The sequence below is a fragment of the Balaenoptera borealis genome, assembly GCF_965194805.1.
Source record: "Balaenoptera borealis genome assembly, chromosome: 17".
NCBI classification, from domain to species: domain Eukaryota; kingdom Metazoa; phylum Chordata; class Mammalia; order Artiodactyla; family Balaenopteridae; genus Balaenoptera; species Balaenoptera borealis.
In genome coordinates this window covers 54,297,082-54,311,649 of record NC_138876.1, presented here as the reverse complement: position 1 = coordinate 54,311,649, position 14,568 = coordinate 54,297,082, and the positions used below count along the sequence as shown (strand labels likewise).

At 39.3% G+C, this 14,568-nt stretch overlaps 1 protein-coding gene across 2 annotated transcripts in view; it reads left to right on the top strand.

The window, feature by feature from the left end:
• Window positions 1–3,080: 3,080 nt before the first annotated feature.
• The window catches only part of ATP6V0D2 (ATPase H+ transporting V0 subunit d2), a 49,130-nt gene continuing 37,642 nt past the window's right edge, over window positions 3,081–14,568 (top strand). Inside the window, exon 1 of one of the 2 annotated variants that reach the window (XM_082363562.1) lies at window positions 3,081–5,313. In XM_082363562.1, coding sequence (XP_082219688.1) covers window positions 5,184–5,313 — 130 coding nt within the window. In that variant the 5' untranslated portion in view covers window positions 3,081–5,183. The remainder of the gene's footprint in view (window positions 5,314–14,568) is intronic. The other variant, XM_082363561.1, reaches the window with a different exon arrangement.

Below are 14,568 nucleotides of genomic sequence, written 5' to 3'. Positions count from 1 at the left end.
AGGAGTTAACCAGGAGTACACTCTGGCTGAGCACTGTGACAGCTGTTTTGAATCAATGTCAAGGGAGCAGTCTTGCTTTGCCTGCAGTGTTCTTGTCCTGAATTCAGTCACATGCTTGCTGGGTTTTCTCACTGTAGCCCACTTTAATCAAGTTGGGATTCTTGAAGAACGTACACGGAATTTAAGTTCATGTGGCTTTAAAACTCAGTTTTTCAGCATAATGTGTTTTTTTTGGACTGATATGGGAGGTTTGTTCTGTTTTGACATGTTCTAATCAGAAAACTTAAGTACTGGAGAAAACAGTTAAGGAGAGGTAACCACAAACCCATCTACAAAGGCACTGTCTCTACTGGGCACATGTGCTCTTAGAAATCAGCCACCTGCATGTACTGACCTTAGCTTCCAGTGAGCAGTGCAGGGCTGTCACACCACTTATTGAACTGCCCACTCCACTGCAGAGACTTTGCCTTTCTGCGAAAAGTCATTAAGAACTACAATGTTAAACCAGAGCTCCTTGGAGAAATAGCCGATTCCAGGTCAGGGTAAAAACTGAGCAAAATGAGCATGGAACAGCCTGTCTACAGAAAACAAGGAATTTGTCAAAGACTACTGGGGTTATATCAGAAAACAGGATGACTATGCTTAAATCCATATGTTAATAATAATATTTTTTATTTTGAAAAAAAAAACCCTTATTGGTCACTTTTGGAGGATGCTAAGAGCCAACTTGTTATTTGGAAAACTGGTAAGTAAATGGAACGAGTTAAGCATTTATCCTGCTTTCTTATATGAAATGTAAACTAGGGTAACCAACAGTTGTTGTTGAAAAGTCTCTTTTTATATAGTTCTCCAGCTAATAAATGAAGAAGGAATGATAAACTAAAATATAATCATTTTGTGACTAAATGAAACAGTGGACCTAAGTGGTAATCATAAATGGCATCTGACATTAAAAAAAAAAAGAGAGATATGTTACATGCATCCTGATGGAAGCATTCAATACTGCTGTGAAGTGTTCTTGCAAAAAATCTAACATGAAAGTGATCTAGTGGCCAGATTTAACTACCAACTTATAGGAATAACAGAAGATAGACCAACAGGTTCAATGACACCTCAGGATGTAATCAGCAAATTCCAAACTGTAAAAAACTCTCCAGAACCTGAGACCAAGTGTCTTAAACAAAAAGCAGGGCTAGTGGGAGGGAAGGCATACCTAAAAGAAAGTTAACAGACATGTAACCCAATTATAATGTCTCCTCATTCCAACAAGCCAAGTGTAAAAAAAATTATGCTGAGAAAATTTGAACATTAACTGGATATTTAATATTAAGGAATAACTTCAAGTACAATGGAGTCATTATATTATAATATATAATACAGTATATATAACAATATTATATTATTATTAAAGGATTTTTATCTTTTAGAGATAACTGAAATATTTATAGATAAAAAATGATATCTTGGATTTACTTGAAAATAATTAAGGGTAGGGAGGAAGTGGGCAATGTTATAGAGCAGGGCCAAAAATGATGGCCCAGACCAAATCTGGCCCACCACCTATTTGCTTGTTTGTTTGTTTGTTTAAATATTTATTTATTTATTGGGCTGATCGGGTCTTAGCTGCGACGCGTGGGCTTCTCTCTAGTTGTGGCGGGAGGGCTCTAGAGTGCGTGGTCTTAGTTGCCCTGCAGCATGTGGGATCTTAGATCCCCAGCCAGGGATCGAACCCATGTCCCCTGCATTGGAAGGCAGATTCTTAACCACTGGACCACCTGGGAAGTCCCATGTTTTTGGTAAATAAAGTTTTATTGGAACACAGTCAGGCTCATTTGTTTATGTGATCTATGACTGCTTTCTTGCTACAAAGGCAGAGTTGAGTAGTCGCAACAGAGACTGTATGGCCCACAAAGGCTAAAATATTTACTATTTGGCCCTATGGGGAAAAATCTTCCTGATCCCTGGTAAAGCTGAACTAAGATTGGCCATGAGTGAATAATTATTGAAGCAGGGTGATGGATACATGGGGGTTAATTATAAAGTATTGTTTCCATTTATATATGTTTGAAATGTCCCATAATAAAAAGGTTTAAAGTTTGTTTGTTTGTTTGAAGTGCAGATAGCTTTAGGAAAGGACTTTGACTTGGCCTTTGACTTTGTCACTGAGGATGTCATCCTGCGCCCACTCCAAGGTGTATCCTACACAACACTGCCTCTAAAGACACTCCAAGGAACTGTTTGGCTCGGAATGGCTATGAAGCTAATGACTCTTGGGAGCTCTTAAAACTGACAGAAATTTGTAATAAGTCCTATATATTCTATATAGTTAAGCATACATACACATATACATATATATGTATAGCATGCTACAAAACCGCAATACCTTCATTCTTTGGATACAATTACCAAATATAGTGTCTCCTAGAGAAATGTGGAACTAAAGACTCTGTAAGAGCAATTTTATCCAGCAAACAGCTATTTGAGTCTCTGCTCACCCTCAAGGCATGCTACTAGGCACTTGAGAGACAGAAAGATGATGATACTCTTCCTGGCTTTCAGGAACTCAGTGTAGTTAATGAATTAGGATTACAGTTTGTAGTAACAGGAGGAAGAAGAGAAGCCATTGCAGTAGCTTCTTAGCACACAAGCCCATACCTGCTAAGCATATTAAGGATTGTATCTCATTTAAGATTTACAGCAAACTGAGGTGAGTGTTATTATCTTCATTTTACACATGAAAACACTGGCACTCAGAGAGAGGAAGTCATTTAAACTCATACTCTGTCACACTCCAAAGCCCACTCTCCTAAACATCATTGGTAGTTTAAACACTGAAATGAACTTTTTTTCTTTTTTTTTAAATAAATTTATTTATTTATCTATTGATTTTTGGCTGTGTTGGGTCTTCGTTTCTGTGCGAGGGCTTTCTCTAGTTGCGGCGAGCGGGGGCCACTCTTCATCGCGGTGCGCGCGCCGCTCACTGTCGCGGCCTCTCTTGTTGCGGAGCACAGGCTCCAGATGTGCAGGCTCAGTAGTTGTGGCACGTGGCTTAGTTGCTCCGCGGCATGTGGGATCTTCCCAGACCAGGGCTCGAACCCGTGTCCCCTGCATTGGCAGGCAGATTCTCAACCACTGCGCCACCAGGGAAGCCCTGAAATGAACATTTTTATTACATTTTCACCAGAAGGACTCATTTACAAAGAAGCTCCAGATTATTGTCACTGTGCTGGGTTTCCTCTCATATCCCATGAGTTTGATCTCATTTTTGATAAGTACCTTTAGCAGGAATGAGACATTTTTGCTTTTGCTAGGTTAGAAGAGTAACGTGAAGAAAAAGAAATACTTTGCCTGCTTCATCCACTAATTTCATAATAGTGGAGAAAGTAGATGCCTATCATTTTAAAGAAACATTGGAACTTGTCTGCTTATAAATATAAAATATGGCAAACTGAAGTTTTTCGCACACACTCACACAAAATCCATTCTTTTTTGAGCATGTGGACATTCAGGGCTAGTTCTCAGCAAAACTATGAAGACTTTGTGTTGTGCTCTAAATATTTAACAACTGGCTCTCCCCTCAAAATATGTATATATGTTTATCATAAATTTTATGATATAAAGGATGCATATTACCCAATTTACAAATAACAATAAAATAATACTCTTTCTTACAAATCCCATATGCTCCATTGATTTTCACAGTATGCTTTCATTTATCTTTGTTCAACTCTAGAATCTGTAGCCAACCTATGGTTGCAACTGACAAACAAGTATAGTTCCAATGACTGTTGGTTGATATTTTTATTTACATTAATGAGTAGGACAAAAATGAAACAATGAAGTCATATATAATGTGCGTGGCTTCTTTGCTGAATAAAACAGTTTTTCGAATACTGAAAGACTATTTCTTCAAATTTTTTGCAATTCACAATGTAACTGTAACAGGAAGGGGGATGGGCCCCTTCCAGGGCCAGAAAGTGAGCTCTTGTCTAATACTCAGGAATGAATTGTCTGAGGAGACACACGTACTGACAAAGCAAAAGATTTTATTGGGAAGCGGCACCTGTGCAGAGAGTAGCATGGTAAGGGAACCCGGGAGAACTGCTCTGCCACGTGGATCACAGTCTTGGAAATACTGAGAAGAGACTGGAGAATTTCTGGCACCTTAACTTCAATTAAGAATTTGACACAGTATATATGAAAGTGAAATACTACATATGTAAAATAGTGTTCAGGGTATTTGATAGAATTTTAGAGCTCAGTGTAAGGGAGAACCAGCATTCCTTTTGGGAGCATGAAACAACAATTACGTCCTGGCTTAATTAAGCTGTGCATTTTGAGCTGCCTCCCAACTTCTGAGAGCTGGTTCCTTATTTGTGATTTGAGTAGTAATACTATCAGTCCAGATACTCACCTGAGTATCCTGAGATCCAAATGGGAAAAAAAAAAATGCAGAGCGCCTTGTAAAGGGTCAGATTTTGCAAAGGTAGTGGCTTATTATTAAGAATCACAACACTGTGTATCAACTCCCAGGATTGTTTTCTGTTCTCTGCCCAAACACTGGGCGCGGGGAGGGAAGCAGCTACGAACCTTTGACCAGGTTAAGGCATTACTAGTCATTGGTTTTACACACACGGTGCTGCTGAATGAGCTTCTCAGGGTTCTCCAAACTGCTTGCTCACGTTTGCTCTATTTACATATAAGTTAATTTAAAAAAAAAAAAAGCCCTCTCTTTCTTCTTATTGATAGTCCTCAGGACACTTAGGACAAATGTAATTTACAATTGAAAGCTCAGAAGCTCAGATGGGGAAGGAATGTTTACACAACATTCTGCTGTAGCAAGGGTTCCAATAGCAAAGCAGGGAAGGGGCCAGTTGCTCTCGAAGGGAAAGAGCCCTGCCCCCCCTTCTCATGACCCTCCTCTCCCAGCAAGGGTTTGCTCCCGGGTGCACTCGGGTTATCTAGCTGATTCACTGTTGATGTAAAAACAGGGCTGGGCAGGCTATGTTGAAAGCCACTGAAAGCGGAGGAAACTAGTCACGAAACCCCGACTATCAGCTGAGAGGTCGCTTCCCGGTAACTCCGGAGAACTGCTAGCACTCGTTCCAGACCGGTGCACGTCCTCGGGGTCTGCCCGGGACGCAGAGCTGTTTCAGCCTCTCTCGGCCGCGACCGCTTCCCCCATGCTTGAGGGCGCCGAGCTGTACTTCAACGCGGACCATGGCTACCTGGAGGGCCTGGTGCGAGGATGCAAAGCCGGCCTCCTGACCCAGCAGGACTACATCAACCTGGTCCAGTGTGAGACCCTGGAGGGTAAGCGCCGCTCTTCTCGCAGTTTAAAAAGGAAAAAAGGGATTGATGCTGCCCACTGGAAGCATGGACCAGGGACCTGGGAGTCCAGGGCGGGTTCTTAGGCCCAGGGTCCAGACTTCAGGGGTCCATGAACTTGGACGAGGAAAAAAAAATTACATCTCTATTTTCAGTATTCTCTAAGTAAAATGTAGCATTTCCTTTCATTATGAATGCAGGCAACAAATCACGGCGGTTAGTACTTTGTCACCAACAGAAATTCAGTGTTTTCATATCCTCATACTGTTCTTGCAGATACATTGAGATATCATTTATGTTTTCACTATTTCAAAATTATACTAGATATTGCACTCATCCTTGATATTTAATGTCTTAATAAAGAATCACGTTATTACACATTTTAAAATAATAGCTATATTTTAAAATATTTGGTTTCCTTTGTAATACTATGTATTTTCGTTTCTACTTATTTATTTATTTATTTACTTACTTACTTACTTATTTATTTTTGGCTGCCTTGGGTCTTCGTTGCTGCGTGTAGGCTTTCTCTAGCTGCAGAGAGTGGGGGCTACTCTTGGATGCTGTGCGCGGGCTTCTTATTGTGGTGGCTTCTCTTGTTACAGAGCCCCGGCTCTAGGCGCATGGGCTTCAGTAGTTGTGGCACGTGGGCTCAGTAGTTGTGGCTCACGGGCTTAGTTGCTCCACGGCATGTGGGATCATCCCGGACAAGGGCTCAAACCCATGTTACCTACATTGGCAGGCGGATTCCCAGCCACTGCACCACCAGGGAAGTCCCTCGTTCTACATATTTATAAATATTATTTGGAGAAGGATATCACCAAACTGTCCAGGGATCCATGGCCAAAAAAAAAAAAAAATACCCTAAACCTTGGTCTAGAGAATTTTATTCTATTCTACTTACCAGTATTTATTAACACGAGAGTATGTATATTTGAGGTTTGTTTTTAATGGAGCTTAAGAAAAAAAATCAAGAGACATGGTATGTGGTGAGGCCATCCTAGATTCAAAAGTCCTGACTTTGACCTCTGCCAGGAATAGGTAGGTGACTTTGGGCTGAAAGCCTCTGAGCCTGATTCCTTATTTGTAAAACTCGATGGTAATGCCTGCTTTGCTGAGTTGTTTGGAGAAATAAATAAGGCAGTACATGAGAGAATGTGTTAAGAACTGTGAAGCACTCTACAAATGGAAATTATCTCTTTTTTTTAACCACTTTATGAGGTATGATTGACATGCAAAAAGCTGTGCGTATTTAATGTATACAACTTGATGAGTTTAGAGATAGGTATACACCTGGGAAATCACCACAATCTATGCCATAAACCAATCCATCACCTCCAAAGGTTTCCTCCTGCCCTCTGTTATTACTATATGTGTGTGTGTGTGTGTGTAAACTATAGGCTCTATGCTCTACAGTAGATCTCTAGGACTTATTCATCTTGTATAATCAACACTTCGTACCCTTCTCCCCATTTCCCCCTCCTCTCTGGAAATTATCTTTTTCTTAAAAAAATTTATTTATTTTAAATATTTATTTATTTATTATTTTTTTGGTTGTGTGGGGTCTTAGTTGCGGTACGTGGGTTTCTCTCTAGTTGTGGTGCACAGACTCCAGAGCACATGGGCTCAGTAGTTGCAGCACAAAGGCTTAGTTGCCCCGCTGCATGTGGGACCTTAGTTCCCCAACCAGGGATTGAACAAGCGTCCCCTGCATTGCAAGATGGATTCTCAACCACTGGAATACCAGAAAAGTCCCTGGAAATTATCTTTAAGCTACAGTATTTTCAAAGGCTTACCAAAGATTTCACATTTAAATATATAGTATTTTTATTATTAAAAACACTACATTTGGGCTTCCCTGGTGGCGCAGTGGTTGAGAATCTGCCTGCCAATGCAGGGGACACGGGTTCGAGCCCTGGTCTGGGAAGATCCCACATGCCGCGGAGCAACTAGGCCCGTGAGCCACAATTACTGAGCCTGTGCGTCTGGAGCCTGTGCTCCGCAACAAGAGAGGCCGCGATAGTGAGAGGCCCGCGTACTGCGATGAAGAGTGGCCGCCACTTGCCGTAACTAGAGAAAGCCCTCGCACAGAAACGGACACCCAACACAGCCATAAATAAAAAATAAATAAATAAATAAATAAAAACAAAAAAACACTACATTTGTTTACTTTGAAACATGCTTATAAAATTAATATAATAATGTCAATAATAGGGTGCTTTAAAACTTCTAGATTATTCTAGAAAAAGCAAGAAAGCAATAAGGATCAAGACTGCCAGGAAGAGTATTAGAAGGCAAAATAAAACAAAAACTCGGAGGTGACTTTGCAGGCTTCTCAAGTAGGGCTGATGGTCCTGAGGTCACTTTATGGTTCTGACCAGTTAGAGTCAGAGTTAAGGCAGAACTGCCCAAGTTGAGGGAGACCCTCTCCTTTCATTAGCAATGGAAACAGCTAGACAAATCTTGTAGATGATAACTAATTCTGTTGGCTACAAATGATTACAATATAATCCCAAATCCTAAATCACTTCAGCATATTTAATTAGGAGTTTGGTGTCCGGAGAATGTTAATCATATATATAAAATCAGCATAAATTAAGGTAGAAAAAATTAGTGAACACAGAGCATAATGAATGCTTCTGAGAGAAGCCATTTGAATGAATTCTCAATAGTTTTCAGTCAAGCTTTTAAATGGGCTGAGGAATGCAAATTTAAACATAAACAATACATGAAATGTCTTCATGATACAAAGCAAGGTTTAGCCAGCTCACTAAAGAATTCAGAGAGAAACCACCCTCAGCTTCACTTTGGGGGAGAAGGAAAGGTTTCAGACCCTTTTGAAGACCCGAAGAATGAACTTCTTAGAAAAATACACACAGGTGCATACATATAGAATTTTCCATATAACATCAGGTGGTCGTGGACCACCTGAAGTCATCCTGCACCCCGAGTAAGAAACCCTCTTATATACACCATTGCTTTATTGTCATTGTATCTCATGGTTTCTACCTTTCTTTCCTCCCATTAATATATATATTTTTTCAACCATTTGTTTTACAACTGTGTTTGAATCTGTTGCCAATCTGTTGGAGACTCTTAGGAATATCAAATATGAGCCATCAAACTATAGGTTATAATGATGCATGAGAAAATCAATCTAAATAAAGTAAGGGTTTCATGTCCTCAGTTAACAGTTGAGGACTCTGAGGCTTAGAGTGGCTGTGACTAATCTAACCACATTGTCAGAGGTGGGGTATGCAGACATCTGCATCTGCTTTTCCACTAAAATGTCTGCCTCCTGAGCATGAATGGAAGATACATGAATAGGTCCATGTTGCTCTCAGCTCCATTTTGATATAGAAAATAATGTCTGCCCTGCCTGTTTATTTTATAAGATGTTGGGAAATAAATCACTTGTGGGGCTTCCCTGATGGCACAGTGGTTAAGAATCCGCCTGCCAATGCAGGAGACACGGGTTCGAGCCCTGGTCCGGGAAGATCCCACATGCCACAGAGCAACTAAGCCCGTGCGCCACAACTACTGAGCCTGCGCTCTAGATCCCACGAGCCACAACTACTGAAGCCTGCACACCTAGAGCCAGTGCTCCGCAACAAAAGAAGCCGCCGCAATGAGAAGCCTGCGCACCACAATGAAGAGTAGCCCCCACTCGCCGCAACTAGAGAAAGCCCACGCGCAGCAAGGAAGACCCGACACAGCCAATACATACATACATGCATACATACATATATACATAAATAAATAAAATACAAAAAAAAATAAAAAATAAATCACTTGTGAAAAGCAGTGCAACTGTTGCATCTGTGAATGTACTGAGAGAAAACTTCCGGGCTGGCTTAAGACATGAAGAGAAGAACTCAAGGACACTCATTGGGACAGAAGTTAAGGATTTTAGGATTTGTTTACTTTTTCACATAATATGCACCATACAAATTATGGGTAAAGAAGAGTAGGTAAAACAGTGTCAGGATAGTACTATGTGTTGAAGCAGGCATTTTCTGTAAAGGAAAGCTAACTTGGCAAAGCTTATATTTGCCTTTAGTCTTTTGAAGTCCTCTCGTCTTTAAAAGAAAAGTGTCCTGATACCAACAAGTTGTTTTAGAACCACTTACCAGAAACATATAAGGTTTCAGGTAAATTTGGAAGAGAGAAATATGAAAATTGTCCAGAAAAGCTTTGAAAAATCCTAGTATTTATGATTGTGTGAGTGTGGTCAGAAATACTCATCCACTCCAAGGCCTGACCCTGACTAACAGTGACCCGAACCAGTCACTAGGACCCTCTGTGACTCAGTCCTTCCAGGGGACAGGAGAGGAAGCCAGTTCACATGGCCTGTGTCTCTGGTACTGCTTGGAAGCTATATTCACATAGAAAATTCTTAAAAGGTAACTTTTAAAACAAGTTCTTTAAAATTAACTTGAACCAAAATAATAATGTTAAAGGGACATAAAATAGTCTTTAGAAGAATTAACACTGCTGACTTTTTTAATTAAAACTTTTTTTAGAGCAGTTGTAGGTTCACAACAAAATTAAGGAGGAAAGACAGAGATTTCCTATATAACCCCTACTCCCACACGTGCATAGCCTCCCCCTTATCAACATCCCGCACCAGAGTGGTGCATTTGTTATAATCAGTGAACCTACACTGATACATGGTAATCACCCGGAGTCCAGAGTTGACATTTCAGTCACTCTTGGTGTTGTACATTCTATGGGTTTGGACAAATGTATAACGTGTATCCACCACTATTGTATTATACAGAGTATTTTCACTGCCCTAAAACTCTTCTATTCTCCCCCTCCCTGACCCCCAGCCCAGCAACCACTGATCACTTTACTGCTTCCCTAGTTTGGCCTTTTCCAGAATGTCACATAATTGGAATCATACAGTAAGTATGTAGCCTTTCCAGACTGGCTTCTTTCACTTAGTAACATACATTTGAAGCCCCTCCATGTCTTTTCATGGCAACACTGCTATTTTCATCAGATTTTTTTTTTTAATTACAAACAAGACTTTTGTAAGTATTCTTTCCTCTTCAAAAAAAGGACAAAGTGGTAAAATGAATACTTCAGAGCTTTAAAATTTAGTAAGAAATACCCTTTTCTAAAATATATGGTGAAAGTGATCTCTGGCTCTCAGGGTGTGGTAAGAGCACTCTTGACCCAGCCTTTACCTCGTCCTCTTTGCCATGATTTATGGGAAGGGGATGAGAGGAGGTGATTATAGCTCATGAACAATTACTTCCTTTTCAAGGGGCATGACCTTCATTACTTTCCAACTGTGCCTTCACATGGGAATTAATTCATATACTAAGCACTTTCCCATTAGAGCTGAGGAAGTAAAGATGGAAAAGAAATAGTCCCTGCCCTAAAAGGGCTCCAACTCTAGAGAATAAAAATATTGAAAAAATAAGAACCCCTTAATGAGAGCAATTGGGCCTCAAAATTCCAAATGCATGTACACTTGACCTGGTACTTCATGTAGCATTGTTGGGAATAGCAGAAAATGAAAAACAAATCAAATGTCCATTGACAGGGAACTGGTTAGATAAATTGTGGAACAGTCACGTAATGGGATATTCTTCGGCTACAAAAAGAAAGAAAGAAAAGAGAAAAAGAAAGAAAGAAAGAAAAGGAAAAAAGAAAGAAAGAAAAGAAAAAAGCATGAGGACACATACACACTCTAAGAGGACCTATATGGAAAGATAGCTGAGATGTATTAAATGAGGAACGCAAGGGGAAGAACTGTGTAGCATACGGATACTGTTTACTGAAAAAGGCAGATACATTTAAAATATATTTTCTATATGATTGTCTCCATACAAAGAAACTGTGAAAGGATTCAAATGAAACTAAAACTAGTAATTTACTGGGGCTAGTAGTGAGTGGTGGGGGGGGGGTGGATAGGTAGGTGACAAGTAGGAGACCTTTCATTGTTTACCTGTATTTATACCTGCTACCTATTTTTAAATTAAAAAATTCATATAGAAGGAAGACTCTTATTTCAAAGGGCTTTCACCAAGCTCCTTTAGACATTATTTGTACCTCTAATTATAGTACTTATTTTCTCTGCCTTGTATTAAAAATGCATATACAATACCATCACTTTTCTGTTCAAAAATACTTTCATCAGGCAGGATAAACTTCACTCAGTTTAAAAGCTGGAGCAGTCTGTCCTATCTCTACCTGGTAAGCATTTCCTCAGAACCCTTCTGCCCTTCTACAGTTATTCCTTCAGCCACAAATTCCATTCTCCATCCTGCTTGCCTGGAGAACACCCATTCCTCTTTAAAGTCTCCACTTCAGAGTCAATTTCTCTATAAAACCTTTTCTACTGTATCCCTATTGGGACAGAATTGACTAATCTCAATTTTGTGCTATATTGTACCTTGTAATGGACCTAATTCTGTGTAGCATCTGTGATATTTGCGTAAGTATGTCACCCTGGGGCAGGACATTTGTCTCGTTTATCTATCTAGTCCCCTGAATTATCAGTTAAGGGCTTACCTCCTGAATGAATAAATGAATCTATCCCCTCCTAAATTTAAGCCTTAAGGGCAGAAACTATAAATATGTCTGGTGATAGAGGTGTTAATTAACTAGGTGGGAGAATCCTTTCACAATGTAAATGTATATCAGATCACCACAATGTACACTTTAAATATCTTACCATTTTATTTGTTGGTTATACTTCAATAAAACTGAATTTTTTTAAAAAAAGACTTTTTTTTTAAGTGTAGAAACCACACCTTATACTTTTTTGTCCCTAGCTTCTCTAGCCCAAGGCTATGTTTTGCACATAGTAAGAATCTGAAAATACACATTAGAAATGTCTGCATGTTTGAGTTTAAGTCCTGGCTCTTCTACTTTCTGGCTCTGGGATGTTAAGCCAGCTGCTTAACTTTTAGTCATGGTACTTTCTTATCTGATACTTAGATGGTATCTCCCTGGCCTAACTCCCAGTTACCAGGGGAATTAGAAATTTCTGAAGATGTTTTGTAAACTGTAAACCATAAGAATTCCTGGGAAGTCATAAGAACACCCCATGAACTGCAGTGTATATACAACAAGAATTAATTTACCCTCTTCTGCTGGACTTTTGAATTCCTAAAATAATCCTTCCATTTCTTGGTTATGGTTAATGGTGTTTGGTGTATGATTCTAAGTAGCTGATTCTATTCACCTTCAAAAGCACTGGTTTGTTTTGGAAATATTCATTCTATAAACAAACAAAACAATTAAAAATATAAGAAGAGTTTAAACCTATAGATAGAAAATATATTTGAAAGTGAACCAAATCTTGAAAGACAGTAAGTTGGGAAAATGCCAGTTAGATAAGGAATAGGAGGTGGGTGGAGGGGAGTTGATATGGCAAGACATTCTAGGTTCTTGGGGAGAATTAGTGAACTATAGATAGAAAACAATAAAAGCATATGGGTGAGGAGTAAAGCAGTTTGGCTGCAATACTAGCATACTTGGAGAATAAGGCAAGAATTTAATTTAGGTTGGGAAATTTTTTGAAGGCCCTTGAAAGTCTAATTATGGAGCTTCAAAATATTGGATGAGGAGGTACGTTTGAATCTTCAGTCAAATACTTGTAAGCAAAGAGAGGCCGCGACAGTGAGAGGCCCGCGCACCGCGATGAAGAGTGGCCCCCGCTCGCCGCAACTAGAGAAAGCCCTCACACAGAAACGAAGACCCAGCACAGCCCTAAATAAATAAATAAATAAATAAATAATGCATTCAAGCTTTAAAAAAAAAAAAATACTTGTAAGCATAGAAAACATGAACAAGTTATTTCTCTGAGCATCGGTTTCTTCATCTATGAAATGGGGATTATTGTTAAGGTTGAGAGATAATGTATATTAAAATCATTGTCAGTGGTAAAATACTCTGCCAATATTATGCAAGTTGCTTTTAATCTGCCTAAAACTCAGTAGTTCCAAGCTACTTATAGGATCATTATAAGATCAAAATATTTCTTAGGAAATATTCCTTGAGGCATGGAGTACATGAAGAGAAACAAACCTGGGAGAATCTATTAAGAGATTACCACGGTGAGCTAGGTTTATGATATGGTCATTCTAAACGGGGGATATAAGGAGAGGAAATCCAGGAAGATATTAAGGAACAATGCAGGGGATTTGGAGTTAATAAAGCATCAAAGAGGACTTGAAGTTTTATCACCATGAGAATGGCAGTACATTAGCAAAAACGGAGGAAGAAGCGTCTGGTTTTATAGATCCTGATATATTTATTAAAATCTGAGTAATTATATGATGGTAGGTTCCAATATATTATTTAAGAAAATTCTGGTTTAGAGAATAAAAATCAAAGTCTTAGCCAACTAAAGCAAATTACTTTGGAAGTAGATGGGTACAAGTGAGGGAAAAAAAGGCTCTTCACCTACATCATCTTTTTAAATCCCCACAACAACCCAAAAGCATAGTTTCTATACCTATTTTGTAGATGAGGAAACTGAGTTCAGAAAGGTCAAATAACTTTCATAAGTTCAGCGCCGGCAGAGTGTGGTGAAGAGGCGGGGCGCTGCTCAAAGATAGCACCCTTCACAGGTACCTCTGAAGGTGCTTCCTTGGCATAACCTACCTGGAGTGTGAAAGGTCTGGACATTCATTTTTATAGAGTATCAACAGGAAGCTGCACAGAAAAAAAAAAAGATCTATCCAACAAATTAATAAAGAAGAGATAGCAACCAGATAGTTGTCCTGCCTCACTGGCCAAGAGATCTCAGATAATTCCCTGAACCCAGTGACTGCAACACACAGAAGATGCATTTTTACTTTGTGACCCTGTGTACACACATGCGGGCACATTGCATATACACTACTCTGGGTGATATACTCAGATATTTGTTATAATAGCTCAATCTGTTCCCTTTATGTTATTACATCTGGGACCTATAAAATTGATTTAGTTGGTAGTGATCTCACAGTTCCTCATTTGAATAAAAAAAGAAAAAATGCCACTTGACACACTACTCTGGATAAAAAAAGAGTGTAATTTTCCAAAGTGTGCTCTGTGGGTGGCTCCGTTGATTTCTGGTGGCTTGGGAGGTTCTGTACCATACTCGTTCCAAAGAAATCATTCAAATTAATGTATTAAAGGCTTTCACTTCCTACAGTTAAGAAGCCTGTTTATTCCAAACGTATTTGACCACAAAGCTCTATTCATCACATACCTATTTAGATAAGCATTTAGGGA